At 41.2% G+C, this 16,654-nt stretch overlaps 1 protein-coding gene across 1 annotated transcript in view; it reads left to right on the top strand.

Annotated features, from left to right (window-relative positions):
* The first annotated feature begins 517 nt into the window (after positions 1-517).
* Positions 518-16,654, top strand: part of LOC117490064 (glutamate receptor 4-like) — a 107,611-nt gene continuing 91,474 nt past the window's right edge. The window contains exons 1-2 of the mRNA XM_034139653.1: positions 518-608; positions 1,532-1,771. Coding sequence (XP_033995544.1) covers positions 518-608; positions 1,532-1,771 — 331 coding nt within the window. The remainder of the gene's footprint in view (positions 609-1,531; positions 1,772-16,654) is intronic.

Below are 16,654 nucleotides of genomic sequence, written 5' to 3'. Positions count from 1 at the left end.
ACAGAAGGAGCTAACTGTACGTGTGATGTTGCAGCAAACCTCAGATACTGTAGTTCCCGACACCTCGTTGTACTTTAATTGTGAACACAAGAGGAAGCAATCTTTTCTCTGCCTTGTTTTTCTCGCTGCACATCAGAGAAGACTCTCTCTTTACTGCTCTCTGTATTCTAACAATGCCTCCCCCACCACCCATTTTCCTCCAACAACGAGAACATCTTGAGCTCTCCTTCACTTGTGTCGCTCTGATTCTCCTCTTCTTACCGGCGCCTGGCAGAGGATGCTCATTATCTCCCGCTCTCTCTGTTGTTGTGTAAAAAAAAGTGTCCAATTATCCTCTTTTAGAGAGCCTTCCTATAATGAGCAACTGTCCTGAAGCAGGACAAACATGAGCATTTTAATTCAATGTCTGACCGATGAAACAGTTTGGTGTGTTTAGTTAATGCAAGACGTCCTCTGGATATCTGCACAAACAGCGCTGTGAGGAAATGCCGTTGTTGTTGTTGTTGTTGTGTAAATGATGGAGCAGCTTCAGAGGAAGTGTTTGGTTTTGATCTGTGTTTACCGTATTCAGCGTTTCCCCCTGAAAGGATGTAAAGTGGTAATCAGAGGTATAATGGTTTGTTATTTTATGTGTGTGTGTGTGTGTGTGTGTGTGTGTGTGTGTGTGTGTGTGTGTGTGCGTGCGTGCGTGCGTGCGTGCGTGCGTGCGTGCGTGCGTGCGTGCGTGCGTGCGTGCGAGCGTATCCTGTGCTCAGGTGCTACAATCTTCTAATTCCTTCATTCTTCTGTTTCTCCCAGAAGGCCTGACACTCAGCCTTTTTCAGCCCGCAGTCTTTGTATCTAATCCACAAACTTTACCTTCATTGCATTACTTTCATTTCATGTAAATCTTTAAATATAATCCAATTAAAGTTTTGGTTCAATTCCTAAAACATTTTCTTCACTTTCTGTTGTAAAAAGTTCTTACTTGAAGCCTTTTTCTACTGCTTACATCCTGATTGCTGAATCAACAATAAAGCAGTTTGGTGTTAACTGGTCGATGTGTGCAGTATTATATAATCACAAGTGACTATGTCAGATTTCTGTGTCTTACTCAGAGAACCGTGTGCAGTGTTTTGCAAAAAGTTGAATTGCAAATTGGCTGCAGAGCTGAAAATGTGTTTGGAGTTTTGGAGATTTGGGCTGAGGTTCTGCTCGTTGAGTGTGAGTTTAAATAATTGTGCTTTATGTGACATTTTAGTGTGTTAGCAACCGAAAACAACTGTAACACCCCCACTAACGTCTCATTCATTAACATTCTGTTTCCTCCCCAGTTTGCTCCCAGTACTCTCACAGTGTCAGGGGTTTTTAATAATAGTATATCTTTTTTTATAAATTGTTATATTTTCAAGCCTTTTTTAGCCTTGGCTTCCAATCCTCAAACGTTACCTTCATCGCACTACTTTAATTTCATGTAAATCTTTAAATATAGCCCAATGAAGTCCCCTACTATCCTCTCATATATTAACTGTTCTTTCTCCTTCCTCCCCAGTTTGCTCCCAGTACTCCCGCGGTGTCTTCGCCATCTTCGGCCTGTATGATAAGCGCTCGGTCCACACGTTGACGTCGTTCTGCAGCGCCCTGCACATCTCCCTCATCACGCCCAGCTTCCCCACGGAGGGCGAGAGTCAGTTCACTCTGCAGCTGAGACCCTCGATCCGCGGGGCGCTGCTGTCGCTGCTCGACCACTACGACTGGAACAAGTTCGTCTTCCTGTACGACACCGACCGGGGTGAGTGGACGAGAGAGAGTTTTAATCTAGAAGTGTATTTAAACAGTCAGGGTGGGGAAGTGACAACCTTTTAAAAAGTACTGATTATATGTTTATCTGCAAAAATGTAGGACAGAAACACGTGTGAAATCTGACTCATTTTACAGAATGTCCTGACAACACAAGAATGACAAAAAAAACACATGCAAAATACACCAAGTACATAAACGTTTATTAACGGTACATGAGTCAGCATTTTAGCAATTTCTGTTACCTTGTTTGTAAGTCAATGATTTTTGGTTAGAAGCCTCGAATAAGGGTTTGTCTGAAAGTCTGAGAGTGAAGTCATGTGACCGTGCTGTAGTTCCTTTATAGCCCAACATTAGCCGCCTTTAGCTTAGCGGTGGTGACGTGAAGTCATGTGACCGTGCTGTAGTTCCTTTATAGCCCAACATTAGCCGCCTTTAGCTTAGCGGTGGTGACGTGAAGTCATGTGACCGTGCTGTAGTTCCTTTATAGCCCAACATTAGCCACCTTTAGCTTAGCGGTGGTGACGTGAAGTCATGTGACCGTGCTGTAGTTCCTTTATAGCCCAACATTAGCCGCCTTTAGCTTAGCGGTGGTGACGTGAAGTCATGTGACCGTGCTGTAGTTCCTTTATAGCCCAACATTAGCCGCCTTTAGCTTAGCGGTGGTGACGTGAAGTCATGTGACCGTGCTGTAGTTCCTTTATAGCCCAACATTAGCCGCCTTTAGCTTAGCGGCGGTGACGTGAAGTCATGTGACCGTGCTGTAGTTCCTTTATAGCCCAACATTAGCCACCTTTAGCTTAGCGGTGGTGACGTGAAGTCATGTGACCGTGCTCTAGTTCCTTTATAGCCCAACATTAGCCACATTTAGCTTAGCGGAGGTGACGTGAAGTCATGTGACCGTGCTGTAGTTCCTTTATAGCCCAACATTAGCCGCCTTTAGCTTAGCGGTGGTGACGTGAAGTCATGTGACCGTGCTGTAGTTCCTTTATAGCCCAACATTAGCCGCCTTTAGCTTAGCGGTGGTGACGTGAAGTCATGTGACCGTGCTGTAGTTCCTTTATAGCCCAACATTAGCCACCTTTAGCTTAGCGGTGGTGATGTGAAGTCATGTGACCGTGCTGTAGTTCCTTTATAGCCCAACATTAGCCGCCTTTAGCTTAGCGGCGGTGACGTGAAGTCATGTGACCGTGCTGTAGTTCCTTTATAGCCCAACATTAGCCACCTTTAGCTTAGCGGTGGTGACGTGAAGTCATGTGACCGTGCTCTAGTTCCTTTATAGCCCAACATTAGCCACATTTAGCTTAGCGGAGGTGACGTGAAGTCATGTGACCGTGCTGTAGTTCCTTTATAGCCCAACATTAGCCACCTTTAGCTTAGCGGTGGTGACGTGAAGTCATGTGACCGTGCTCTAGTTCCTTTATAGCCCAACATTAGCCACCTTTAGCTTAGCGGTGGTGACGTGAAGTCATGTGACCGTGCTCTAGTTCCTTTATAGCCCAACATTAGCCTCCTTTAGCTTAGCGGTGGTGACGTGAAGTCATGTGACCGTGCTGTAGTTCCTTTATAGCCCAACATTAACCACCTTTAGATTATTGAACACTCAATTAAACCAAACATTAACCAGAGATAAAATGCTTAAATATCTATTTCATTGTTCAGGTATGAACTGCTGTGTGATTCATTCTAATAAATCTAATTTGAAGGGATTAAAAAATGTCTCTCAAACATTACACTACCTTAAACATATTTAACTCAAAGTGATTCGATTTAAATGCAATAAAAGTGTGTGCGATGTCTCCACGGCGAACACAGAGCTGTGAATGGATGCTAAAATAATGGCTGTTTTTTAATCCGTGACATGTCTTGGGGCCACAAAATGATCAATAGTTCCTGCACTGCTGTTAGAGGTGTTGTGGAGGGTGTTGGACGTCTCTCTCTGAGGACAACATATTCCTCTCATCCATATGTGTTTTTATTTCTTATTTTTCCACCCCCTCACAGAGTCAATAGGTCTGTAGTTACTCAACACTCTCCTCAAATTCAAAGGCTTTATTGTCGTGTACACAGTAGTTACAGTGTAGCTATGGCAATGTAAATCTAGAGTCCAAGGCTCCTCCAATGCAACATAATATATATAATAATATATAAACAGACATGACTCAGTTACGATGTCTGTATTTACTATTTATTACAATTATAACAATTCAGAGGTAAATGGTGTAATACTGTCAATAAGATACGATACACTTTATTAATCCCAAATTGGGAAATGTTTTTTTTGCAGCAGAATGAAAAACAAGTATTGCACATGATAAGAAATACAAAAAGAGTAGAAAATAAAGAATTATATATTATAAACATCTTTTATTTTTCCACCCAGTCTTCACCTCACAGACCCAATAGGTTTGTACTCAACCCTCTCCTGAAACTCAAAGGATTCAGAGGCTTTATTTATATGTAGATATGGCAATGTACATCTTAAAGCCCGTGTCACACTGTCCCGAAATGTACACCAGATGGACACACGATAAAGGAAATGTTCAAATTCGGCTCTGATCGTAACAACATCTTAAGGCATCGTATGACCGCCGGTGGAGTTTCTCAGGCTCCGGCAGCAACTTCGTGAGCGGTGGCAAAATCTTTGGCATGCCAAAAAATTGCCGAAAGACCTTGCGAAGGTTCATTTTCGTGTTGAATTCGTGTGTCCATTTTGCCCTTCGTAAGGCCATCGTGAGGGCATCGTGTCAAATCGTGTCATCTTCGTGTTTACTTCGTGTGATCATCGGTGCCAGCGGGCATTTTTCGCCTCACGAAGACAATAGGAAGGAAACAAGAAGCTGCTCGATTGTCTTAGGAAGGCAACACGACTACGTGAAGCCCTCGCAATGCTGTCGTGTAGCCATCGTATCATAGTACGATTTGTGTTCTGTGAAACTGAAAAGGATATTACATTGTTTTATTACTTTTGTTGCAGTATGTCTTAAATGTAATTTAGGTTAACTTCCTGTTTTATTGAGATGCTTTTATTTTGAAGGCGAGTTTACACTATTGACAGGAAGTTGTTGGAAAAGCGCTATAATAAATGTAAGGAATTATTATTATTATTATCAGAATAATCTGGTATCAGTGCTGTCCATAGGGACTTGGCTTGGCAACTGGAAGGTCACCAGTTCAAGTCCCACCAAGACCAAGTGCTACCGAGGTGTCCCTGAGCAAGGCGCCGTTCATAATGGCAGCCCACTGCTCCGAACACGAGGATGGGTCAAATGCAGAGAAACCGTTTTGTTACATCGTACCTGTGATGACAATAAAAGTGCAAAAAGTATTTCATACCTCACTACTTCCCACCTCTGAATACAATAAGCTAAGAATGCATGAGTCTCTAAAGTCTCTCCTCCTCCCCAGTGCCACATTTCCAGGACATTAGAAAACTCCATCAGTGTTTGACCGACAATGACAATTTGGACTGTCCATTACACATTTATATCCAATTCCATACGCCGTTCTTTGCACACTAAATGTACAAAATATCCCCCGTTTATTTAGTGTTAGCAGTCATTGAGCTTTCAATAGTGTTTTATATGTCGGATAGTTTACATGTAGTATCTTCTGTTATACTGTCACTCTTTTAGCTTTATCTGCTATTTTGAGATGTTTATATTGTATATTTTAAATGTTCGACTGTTTTGTTGTTTCTAATTATGAGCAAAACTTGTTTTTCATTCTGCTGCAACGAAAGAAAATCCCAGTTTGGCGTTAAATGAGTCATTAGGAGTGAAATGTCCTGTATATTATATATATGATGTTGCATTGTTGGAGGAGGGATTTAAGATTTGGATCACATTTCAAACACTTGGATCTCGCTTTCATACATTTTACAGAAGCGAGTCAGAGGTTCTGTTTCTCTGCAGTGAGATTGGCTGAACGGGTCCGTATCAAGATGGCCTCCCTCTCTTTTCTCTTATCTCTTATCTCCACTCCCTTCACTGGGTAAAAAACCTCTCAACAAAACCCACTTGTATGTTCTGCAGAAACACAACAAAGGTTAGCTGTACGACCGTTCTGCCCTACAAGAGGCATATCAGTATGTAGTGTCTCTACTTTAAAGAGTCCTCTCCTGCTGATGTTCAGGTGTATATCAGTATGTAGTGTCTCTACTTTAAAGAGTCCTCTCCTGCTGATGTTCAGGTGTATATCAGTATGTAGTGTCTCTACTTTAAAGAGTCCTCTCCTGATGATGTTCAGGTGTATATCAGTATGTAGTGTCTCTACTTTAAAGAGTCCTCTCCTGCTGATGTTCAGGTGTATATCAGTATGTAGTGTCTCTACTTTAAAGAGTCCTCTCCTGATGATGTTCAGGTGTATATCAGTATGTAGTGTCTCTACTTTAAAGAGTCCTCTCCTGATGATGTTCAGGTGTATATCAGTATGTAGTGTCTCTACTTTAAAGAGTCCTCTCCTGCTGATGTCCAGGTGTATATCAGTATGTAGTGTCTCTACTTTAAAGAGTCCTCTCCTGCTGATGTCCAGGTGTATATCAGTATGTAGTGTCTCTACTTTAAAGAGTCCTCTCCTGCTGATGTTCAGGTGTATATCAGTATGTAGTGTCTCTACTTTAAAGAGTCCTCTCCTGCTGATGTTCAGGTGTATATCAGTATGTAGTGTCTCTACTTTAAAGAGTCCTCTCCTGCTGATGTTCAGGTGTATATCAGTATGTAGTGTCTCTACTTTAAAGAGTCCTCTCCTGATGATGTTCAGGTGTATATCAGTATGTAGTGTCTCTACTTTAAAGAGTCCTCTCCTGCTGATGTTCAGGTGTATATCAGTATGTAGTGTCTCTACTTTAAAGAGTCCTCTCCTGATGATGTTCAGGTGTATATCAGTATGTAGTGTCTCTACTTTAAAGAGTCCTCTCCTGATGATGTTCAGGTGTATATCAGTATGTAGTGTCTCTACTTTAAAGAGTCCTCTCCTGCTCATGTCCAGGTGTATATCAGTATGTAGTGTCTCTACTTTAAAGAGTCCTCTCCTGCTGATGTCCAGGTGTATATCAGTATGTAGTGTCTCTACTTTAAAGAGTCCTCTCCTGCTGATGTTCAGGTGTATATCAGTATGTAGTGTCTCTACTTTAAAGAGTCCTCTCCTGCTGATGTTCAGGTGTATATCAGTATGTAGTGTCTCTACTTTAAAGAGTCCTCTCCTGCTGATGTTCAGGTGTATATCAGTATGTAGTGTCTCTACTTTAAAGAGTCCTCTCCTGCTGATGTCCAGGTGTATATCAGTATGTAGTGTCTCTACTTTAAAGAGTCCTCTCCTGCTGATGTTCAGGTGTATATCAGTCTGTAGTGTCTCTACTTTAAAGAGTCCTCTCCTGCTGATGTTCAGGTGTATATCAGTATGTAGTGTCTCTACTTTAAAGAGTCCTCTCCTGCTGATGTTCAGGTGTATATCAGTATGTAGTGTCTCTACTTTAAAGAGTCCTCTCCTGCTGATGTTCAGGTGTATATCAGTATGTAGTGTCTCTACTTTAAAGAGTCCTCTCCTGATGATGTTCAGGTGTATATCAGTATGTAGTGTCTCTACTTTAAAGAGTCCTCTCCTGATGATGTTCAGGTGTATATCAGTATGTAGTGTCTCTACTTTAAAGAGTCCTCTCCTGCTGATGTCCAGGTGTATATCAGTATGTAGTGTCTCTACTTTAAAGAGTCCTCTCCTGCTGATGTCCAGGTGTATATCAGTATGTAGTGTCTCTACTTTAAAGAGTCCTCTCCTGCTGATGTTCAGGTGTATATCAGTATGTAGTGTCTCTACTTTAAAGAGTCCTCTCCTGCTGATGTTCAGGTGTATATCAGTATGTAGTGTCTCTACTTTAAAGAGTCCTCTCCTGCTGATGTTCAGGTGTATATCAGTATGTAGTGTCTCTACTTTAAAGAGTCCTCTCCTGATGATGTTCAGGTGTATATCAGTATGTAGTGTCTCTACTTTAAATAGTCCTCTCCTGCTGATGTTCAGGTGTATATCAGTATGTAGTGTCTCTACTTTAAAGAGTCCTCTCCTGATGATGTTCAGGTGTATATCAGTATGTAGTGTCTCTACTTTAAAGAGTCCTCTCCTGCTGATGTTCAGGTGTATATCAGTATGTAGTGTCTCTACTTTAAAGAGTCCTCTCCTGATGATGTTCAGGTGTATATCAGTATGTAGTGTCTCTACTTTAAAGAGTCCTCTCCTGATGATGTTCAGGTGTATATCAGTATGTAGTGTCTCTACTTTAAAGAGTCCTCTCCTGCTGATGTCCAGGTGTATATCAGTATGTAGTGTCTCTACTTTAAAGAGTCCTCTCCTGCTGATGTCCAGGTGTATATCAGTATGTAGTGTCTCTACTTTAAAGAGTCCTCTCCTGCTGATGTTCAGGTGTATATCAGTATGTAGTGTCTCTACTTTAAAGAGTCCTCTCCTGCTGATGTTCAGGTGTATATCAGTATGTAGTGTCTCTACTTTAAAGAGTCCTCTCCTGCTGATGTTCAGGTGTATATCAGTATGTAGTGTCTCTACTTTAAAGAGTCCTCTCCTGATGATGTTCAGGTGTATATCAGTATGTAGTGTCTCTACTTTAAAGAGTCCTCTCCTGCTGATGTTCAGGTGTATATCAGTATGTAGTGTCTCTACTTTAAAGAGTCCTCTCCTGATGATGTTCAGGTGTATATCAGTATGTAGTGTCTCTACTTTAAAGAGTCCTCTCCTGATGATGTTCAGGTGTATATCAGTATGTAGTGTCTCTACTTTAAAGAGTCCTCTCCTGCTCATGTCCAGGTGTATATCAGTATGTAGTGTCTCTACTTTAAAGAGTCCTCTCCTGCTGATGTCCAGGTGTATATCAGTATGTAGTGTCTCTACTTTAAAGAGTCCTCTCCTGCTGATGTTCAGGTGTATATCAGTATGTAGTGTCTCTACTTTAAAGAGTCCTCTCCTGCTGATGTTCAGGTGTATATCAGTATGTAGTGTCTCTACTTTAAAGAGTCCTCTCCTGCTGATGTTCAGGTGTATATCAGTATGTAGTGTCTCTACTTTAAAGAGTCCTCTCCTGCTGATGTCCAGGTGTATATCAGTATGTAGTGTCTCTACTTTAAAGAGTCCTCTCCTGCTGATGTTCAGGTGTATATCAGTCTGTAGTGTCTCTACTTTAAAGAGTCCTCTCCTGCTGATGTTCAGGTGTATATCAGTATGTAGTGTCTCTACTTTAAAGAGTCCTCTCCTGCTGATGTTCAGGTGTATATCAGTATGTAGTGTCTCTACTTTAAAGAGTCCTCTCCTGCTGATGTTCAGGTGTATATCAGTATGTAGTGTCTCTACTTTAAAGAGTCCTCTCCTGATGATGTTCAGGTGTATATCAGTATGTAGTGTCTCTACTTTAAAGAGTCCTCTCCTGATGATGTTCAGGTGTATATCAGTATGTAGTGTCTCTACTTTAAAGAGTCCTCTCCTGCTGATGTCCAGGTGTATATCAGTATGTAGTGTCTCTACTTTAAAGAGTCCTCTCCTGCTGATGTCCAGGTGTATATCAGTATGTAGTGTCTCTACTTTAAAGAGTCCTCTCCTGCTGATGTTCAGGTGTATATCAGTATGTAGTGTCTCTACTTTAAAGAGTCCTCTCCTGCTGATGTTCAGGTGTATATCAGTATGTAGTGTCTCTACTTTAAAGAGTCCTCTCCTGCTGATGTTCAGGTGTATATCAGTATGTAGTGTCTCTACTTTAAAGAGTCCTCTCCTGCTGATGTCCAGGTGTATATCAGTATGTAGTGTCTCTACTTTAAAGAGTCCTCTCCTGCTGATGTTCAGGTGTATATCAGTCTGTAGTGTCTCTACTTTAAAGAGTCCTCTCCTGCTGATGTTCAGGTGTATATCAGTATGTAGTGTCTCTACTTTAAAGAGTCCTCTCCTGCTGATGTTCAGGTGTATATCAGTATGTAGTGTCTCTACTTTAAAGAGTCCTCTCCTGATGATGTTCAGGTGTATATCAGTATGTAGTGTCTCTACTTTAAAGAGTCCTCTCCTGCTGATGTTCAGGTGTATATCAGTATGTAGTGTCTCTACTTTAAAGAGTCCTCTCCTGATGATGTTCAGGTGTATATCAGTATGTAGTGTCTCTACTTTAAAGAGTCCTCTCCTGATGATGTTCAGGTGTATATCAGTATGTAGTGTCTCTACTTTAAAGAGTCCTCTCCTGCTGATGTCCAGGTGTATATCAGTATGTAGTGTCTCTACTTTAAAGAGTCCTCTCCTGCTGATGTCCAGGTGTATATCAGTATGTAGTGTCTCTACTTTAAAGAGTCCTCTCCTGCTGATGTTCAGGTGTATATCAGTATGTAGTGTCTCTACTTTAAAGAGTCCTCTCCTGCTGATGTTCAGGTGTATATCAGTATGTAGTGTCTCTACTTTAAAGAGTCCTCTCCTGCTGATGTTCAGGTGTATATCAGTATGTAGTGTCTCTACTTTAAAGAGTCCTCTCCTGCTGATGTCCAGGTGTATATCAGTATGTAGTGTCTCTACTTTAAAGAGTCCTCTCCTGCTGATGTTCAGGTGTATATCAGTCTGTAGTGTCTCTACTTTAAAGAGTCCTCTCCTGCTGATGTTCAGGTGTATATCAGTATGTAGTGTCTCTACTTTAAAGAGTCCTCTCCTGCTGATGTTCAGGTGTATATCAGTATGTAGTGTCTCTACTTTAAAGAGTCCTCTCCTGCTGATGTTCAGGTGTATATCAGTATGTAGTGTCTCTACTTTAAAGAGTCCTCTCCTGATGATGTTCAGGTGTATATCAGTATGTAGTGTCTCTACTTTAAAGAGTCCTCTCCTGATGATGTTCAGGTGTATATCAGTATGTAGTGTCTCTACTTTAAAGAGTCCTCTCCTGCTGATGTCCAGGTGTATATCAGTATGTAGTGTCTCTACTTTAAAGAGTCCTCTCCTGCTGATGTCCAGGTGTATATCAGTATGTAGTGTCTCTACTTTAAAGAGTCCTCTCCTGCTGATGTTCAGGTGTATATCAGTATGTAGTGCCTCTACTTTAAAGAGTCCTCTCCTGCTGATGTTCAGGTGTATATCAGTATGTAGTGTCTCTACTTTAAAGAGTCCTCTCCTGCTGATGTTCAGGTGTATATCAGTATGTAGTGTCTCTACTTTAAAGAGTCCTCTCCTGCTGATGTCCAGGTGTATATCAGTATGTAGTGTCTCTACTTTAAAGAGTCCTCTCCTGCTGATGTTCAGGTGTATATCAGTCTGTAGTGTCTCTACTTTAAAGAGTCCTCTCCTGCTGATGTTCAGGTGTATATCAGTATGTAGTGTCTCTACTTTAAAGAGTCCTCTCCTGCTGATGTTCAGGTGTATATCAGTATGTAGTGTCTCTACTTTAAAGAGTCCTCTCCTGCTGATGTTCAGGTGTATATCAGTATGTAGTGTCTCTACTTTAAAGAGTCCTCTCCTGCTGATGTTCAGGTGTATATCAGTCTGTAGTGTCTCTACTTTAAAGAGTCCTCTCCTGCTGATGTTCAGGTGTATATCAGTATGTAGTGTCTCTACTTTAAAGAGTCCTCTCCTGCTGATGTCCAGGTGTATATCAGTATGTAGTGTCTCTACTTTAAAGAGTCCTCTCCTGCTGATGTCCAGGTGTATATCAGTATGTAGTGTCTCTACTTTAAAGAGTCCTCTCCTGCTGATGTTCAGGTGTATATCAGTATGTAGTGTATCTACTTTAAAGAGTCCTCTCCTGCTGATGTCCAGGTGTATATCAGTATGTAGTGTCTCTACTTTAAAGAGTCCTCTCCTGCTGATGTTCAGGTGTATATCAGTATGTAGTGTCTCTACTTTAAAGAGTCCTCTCCTGCTGATGTTCAGGTGTATATCAGTATGTAGTGTCTCTACTTTAAAGAGTCCTCTCCTGCTGATGTTCAGGTGTATATCAGTATGTAGTGTCTCTACTTTAAAGAGTCCTCTCCTGCTGATGTCCAGGTGTATATCAGTATGTAGTGTCTCTACTTTAAAGAGTCCTCTCCTGCTGATGTTCAGGTGTATATCAGTCTGTAGTGTCTCTACTTTAAAGAGTCCTCTCCTGCTGATGTTCAGGTGTATATCAGTATGTAGTGTCTCTACTTTAAAGAGTCCTCTCCTGCTGATGTTCAGGTGTATATCAGTATGTAGTGTCTCTACTTTAAAGAGTCCTCTCCTGCTGATGTTCAGGTGTATATCAGTATGTAGTGTCTCTACTTTAAAGAGTCCTCTCCTGCTGATGTTCAGGTGTATATCAGTCTGTAGTGTCTCTACTTTAAAGAGTCCTCTCCTGCTGATGTTCAGGTGTATATCAGTCTGTAGTGTCTCTACTTTAAAGAGTCCTCTCCTGCTGATGTTCAGGTGTATATCAGTATGTAGTGTCTCTACTTTAAAGAGTCCTCTCCTGCTGATGTTCAGGTGTATATCAGTATGTAGTGTCTCTACTTTAAAGAGTCCTCTCCTGCTGATGTTCAGGTGTATATCAGTATGTAGTGTATCTACTTTAAAGAGTCCTCTCCTGCTGATGTTCAGGTGTATATCAGTAAGTAGTGCCTCTACTTTAAAGAGTCCTCTCCTGCTGATGTTCAGGTGTATATCAGTATGTAGTGTCTCTACTTTAAAGAGTCCTCTCCTGCTGATGTTCAGGTGTATATCAGTATGTAGTGTCTCTACTTTAAAGAGTCCTCTCCTGCTGATGTTCAGGTGTATATCAGTAAGTAGTGCCTCTACTTTAAAGAGTCCTCTCCTGCTGATGTTCAGGTGTATATCAGTATGTAGTGTCTCTACTTTAAAGAGTCCTCTCCTGCTGATGTTCAGGTGTATATCAGTATGTAGTGTCTCTACTTTAAAGAGTCCTCTCCTGCTGATGTCCAGGTGTATATCAGTATGTAGTGTCTCTACTTTAAAGAGTCCTCTCCTGCTGATGTTCAGGTGTATATCAGTCTGTAGTGTCTCTACTTTAAAGAGTCCTCTCCTGCTGATGTTCAGGTGTATATCAGTATGTAGTGTCTCTACTTTAAAGAGTCCTCTCCTGCTGATGTTCAGGTGTATATCAGTATGTAGTGTCTCTACTTTAAAGAGTCCTCTCCTGCTGATGTTCAGGTGTATATCAGTATGTAGTGTCTCTACTTTAAAGAGTCCTCTCCTGCTGATGTTCAGGTGTATATCAGTCTGTAGTGTCTCTACTTTAAAGAGTCCTCTCCTGCTGATGTTCAGGTGTATATCAGTATGTAGTGTCTCTACTTTAAAGAGTCCTCTCCTGCTGATGTCCAGGTGTATATCAGTATGTAGTGTCTCTACTTTAAAGAGTCCTCTCCTGCTGATGTCCAGGTGTATATCAGTATGTAGTGTCTCTACTTTAAAGAGTCCTCTCCTGCTGATGTTCAGGTGTATATCAGTATGTAGTGTATCTACTTTAAAGAGTCCTCTCCTGCTGATGTCCAGGTGTATATCAGTATGTAGTGTCTCTACTTTAAAGAGTCCTCTCCTGCTGATGTTCAGGTGTATATCAGTATGTAGTGTCTCTACTTTAAAGAGTCCTCTCCTGCTGATGTTCAGGTGTATATCAGTATGTAGTGTCTCTACTTTAAAGAGTCCTCTCCTGCTGATGTTCAGGTGTATATCAGTATGTAGTGTCTCTACTTTAAAGAGTCCTCTCCTGCTGATGTCCAGGTGTATATCAGTATGTAGTGTCTCTACTTTAAAGAGTCCTCTCCTGCTGATGTTCAGGTGTATATCAGTCTGTAGTGTCTCTACTTTAAAGAGTCCTCTCCTGCTGATGTTCAGGTGTATATCAGTATGTAGTGTCTCTACTTTAAAGAGTCCTCTCCTGCTGATGTTCAGGTGTATATCAGTATGTAGTGTCTCTACTTTAAAGAGTCCTCTCCTGCTGATGTTCAGGTGTATATCAGTATGTAGTGTCTCTACTTTAAAGAGTCCTCTCCTGCTGATGTTCAGGTGTATATCAGTCTGTAGTGTCTCTACTTTAAAGAGTCCTCTCCTGCTGATGTTCAGGTGTATATCAGTCTGTAGTGTCTCTACTTTAAAGAGTCCTCTCCTGCTGATGTTCAGGTGTATATCAGTATGTAGTGTCTCTACTTTAAAGAGTCCTCTCCTGCTGATGTTCAGGTGTATATCAGTATGTAGTGTCTCTACTTTAAAGAGTCCTCTCCTGCTGATGTTCAGGTGTATATCAGTATGTAGTGTATCTACTTTAAAGAGTCCTCTCCTGCTGATGTTCAGGTGTATATCAGTAAGTAGTGCCTCTACTTTAAAGAGTCCTCTCCTGCTGATGTTCAGGTGTATATCAGTATGTAGTGTCTCTACTTTAAAGAGTCCTCTCCTGCTGATGTTCAGGTGTATATCAGTATGTAGTGTCTCTACTTTAAAGAGTCCTCTCCTGCTGATGTTCAGGTGTATATCAGTAAGTAGTGCCTCTACTTTAAAGAGTCCTCTCCTGCTGATGTTCAGGTGTATATCAGTATGTAGTGTCTCTACTTTAAAGAGTCCTCTCCTGCTGATGTTCAGGTGTATATCAGTATGTAGTGTCTCTACTTTAAAGAGTCCTCTCCTGCTGATGTTCAGGTGTATATCAGTATGTAGTGTCTCTACTTTAAAGAGTCCTCTCCTGCTGATGTTCAGGTGTATATCAGTAAGTAGTGTCTCTACTTTAAAGAGTCCTCTCCTCTCTGGTGCTCCTGTAATGAATGTCTCTCTCCATGGTGCTGAAATCATCCTGAAACTGGGAAACAGTGACTTTGAATGCGATAAAACACTCTCTTGATTTAACAAAGAGAAATGTCCAGATGACCTTGAGTTATAGTCCTCACTGCTGCATGTACAAAAAGGGAGTTTTCTTTGGATTGTTTCCTAAAAACGAAGTATTATTTTGACATTTCTCCAAAAGTCCTACAGTAGTATTGAAAGGCAGATTTCTTGTCAATTTAAATAATGCAAAAATATATAGAAATATCGTTTATTAATTGTAATGATCTGGTCTGGTCTTAATGATTTCATTCATTTCACCTGCAACCTATAGTTTAAATTAAACAATGCAAACAATTACAAGGCTATGATGTTGCAAGAAAAGCAAAGAAACCATTGTTCTTTTAGATATAATTAGATCACATTCACCCAAAGTGCTAATTTGGGTTTCTAGAGGAGTGTTTGCATTGCAGTCTTTATATATCTACATCCTTTTAAAAGGACTTGGATGTGTGTGTGTTATTGTCTTTTATGTGTACATGCAAGTGCTTTTCAGAGGCTTCTGGGCTGCAGCACTGGCTTCATGCAGTATTGACTGAAATGTAAAATGAGACACGCATGGCTGAGCTCCGTCAATGAGAGGAGGAGGAGCTGTGGAGCTTCCTCTACTATCACTGTGAGCACACACACACACACACACACACACACACACACACACACACACACACACACACACACACACACACACACACACACACACCCCACACACACACACACACACACACACACACAGATACACCACAAAAAAATAAAAACAAAAAAAAAAAACAAAGAAAAAAAAAACAAAAAAAAAAAAAAACAAAAAAAACAACAAAACACCACACAAAAGATACACAAAAAAAACAACACAACACAACAAGATACACAAAAAAAAAAACACACCAAACACAAACACACACACAAACACAACACACACACACACACACAATACACACACACAATACACACACAGACACTACACACACACAATACACACACAGACACTACACACACACACACAATACACAACACAGATACACACCACACACAAACACACAGATACACACACACACACACACACACACACACACACAACGATACCCAACACACACCACACACACACAGATAACACACCACACACACACACAGATTACACACACACACACACATATACCACAACACACACACCACAGATACACAACACACAACACAGATACAACACACACCAACCCACACCACCACACACACCACAGATACACACAACCACCACACACACACACACACCAGATACACACACCAACACACACACACACACAGATACACACACACACACACACACACCACAGAGATTACACACCCACACACAGACACACACACACACCCACACACACACACACACACACACACACACACACACACACACAGAGAGAGAGAAAGAGATGAGATGTGAAATGAAGAAGAAGAAACAAGGAGGGAGGAGGGGAAATGAAAAGAGAGGAGCCAAGGCAGTAGTAAGGAGGAGGAAAGTACACAAGAGGTAAGGAAACAGAAAACACGAGGAAAAAGGAAAGAAGAGAGGAGGAAGGAGAGGAAGGAGAGGAGTCAACACTAGGGAGAAAGGAAGCAAGGAGGGATTCAGAATATGTAGGAAGTATACTGTTAGAAACATGACATGTAATGCACCTTCATGATGTGCTGTTCCTCTAAAGTGTGCTGTCATAGAGAAAAGGTTTACTGCAGATCGTTAGAAAGCATAAAGGGCAACTCTTAATGACACGTTCAGGTTAGTGTCTCATCGTCTCCTCTGAGCACATCGTCTCCTCTGAGCATCACAACATGACTTCTGCTAACCAGGGGTATTTCCACACCACTATAGTGACATATATATCGTCTCTGTGCAGGTAGACACAAAGTAAACGTTAAGATAATAAATAAAATGCTTCAGCTGTTTTCCTCCTTTGAGAGAAATCAGAAGGATGTATAACCTGCCGCTCCCTGGGTAAAGAGTCCATGCTTTCATGTTCAACAAAGTCTTTATTAAGATAATATTGTACTTTTAACTCCACTACATTTATCCGACAGCGTTTTA

This window comes from Trematomus bernacchii, unplaced genomic scaffold (assembly GCF_902827165.1).
Source record: "Trematomus bernacchii unplaced genomic scaffold, fTreBer1.1, whole genome shotgun sequence".
In the NCBI taxonomy this organism is placed as follows: Eukaryota; Metazoa; Chordata; class Actinopteri; order Perciformes; family Nototheniidae; genus Trematomus; species Trematomus bernacchii.
This window is presented reverse-complemented; position numbering and strand designations above follow the sequence as displayed.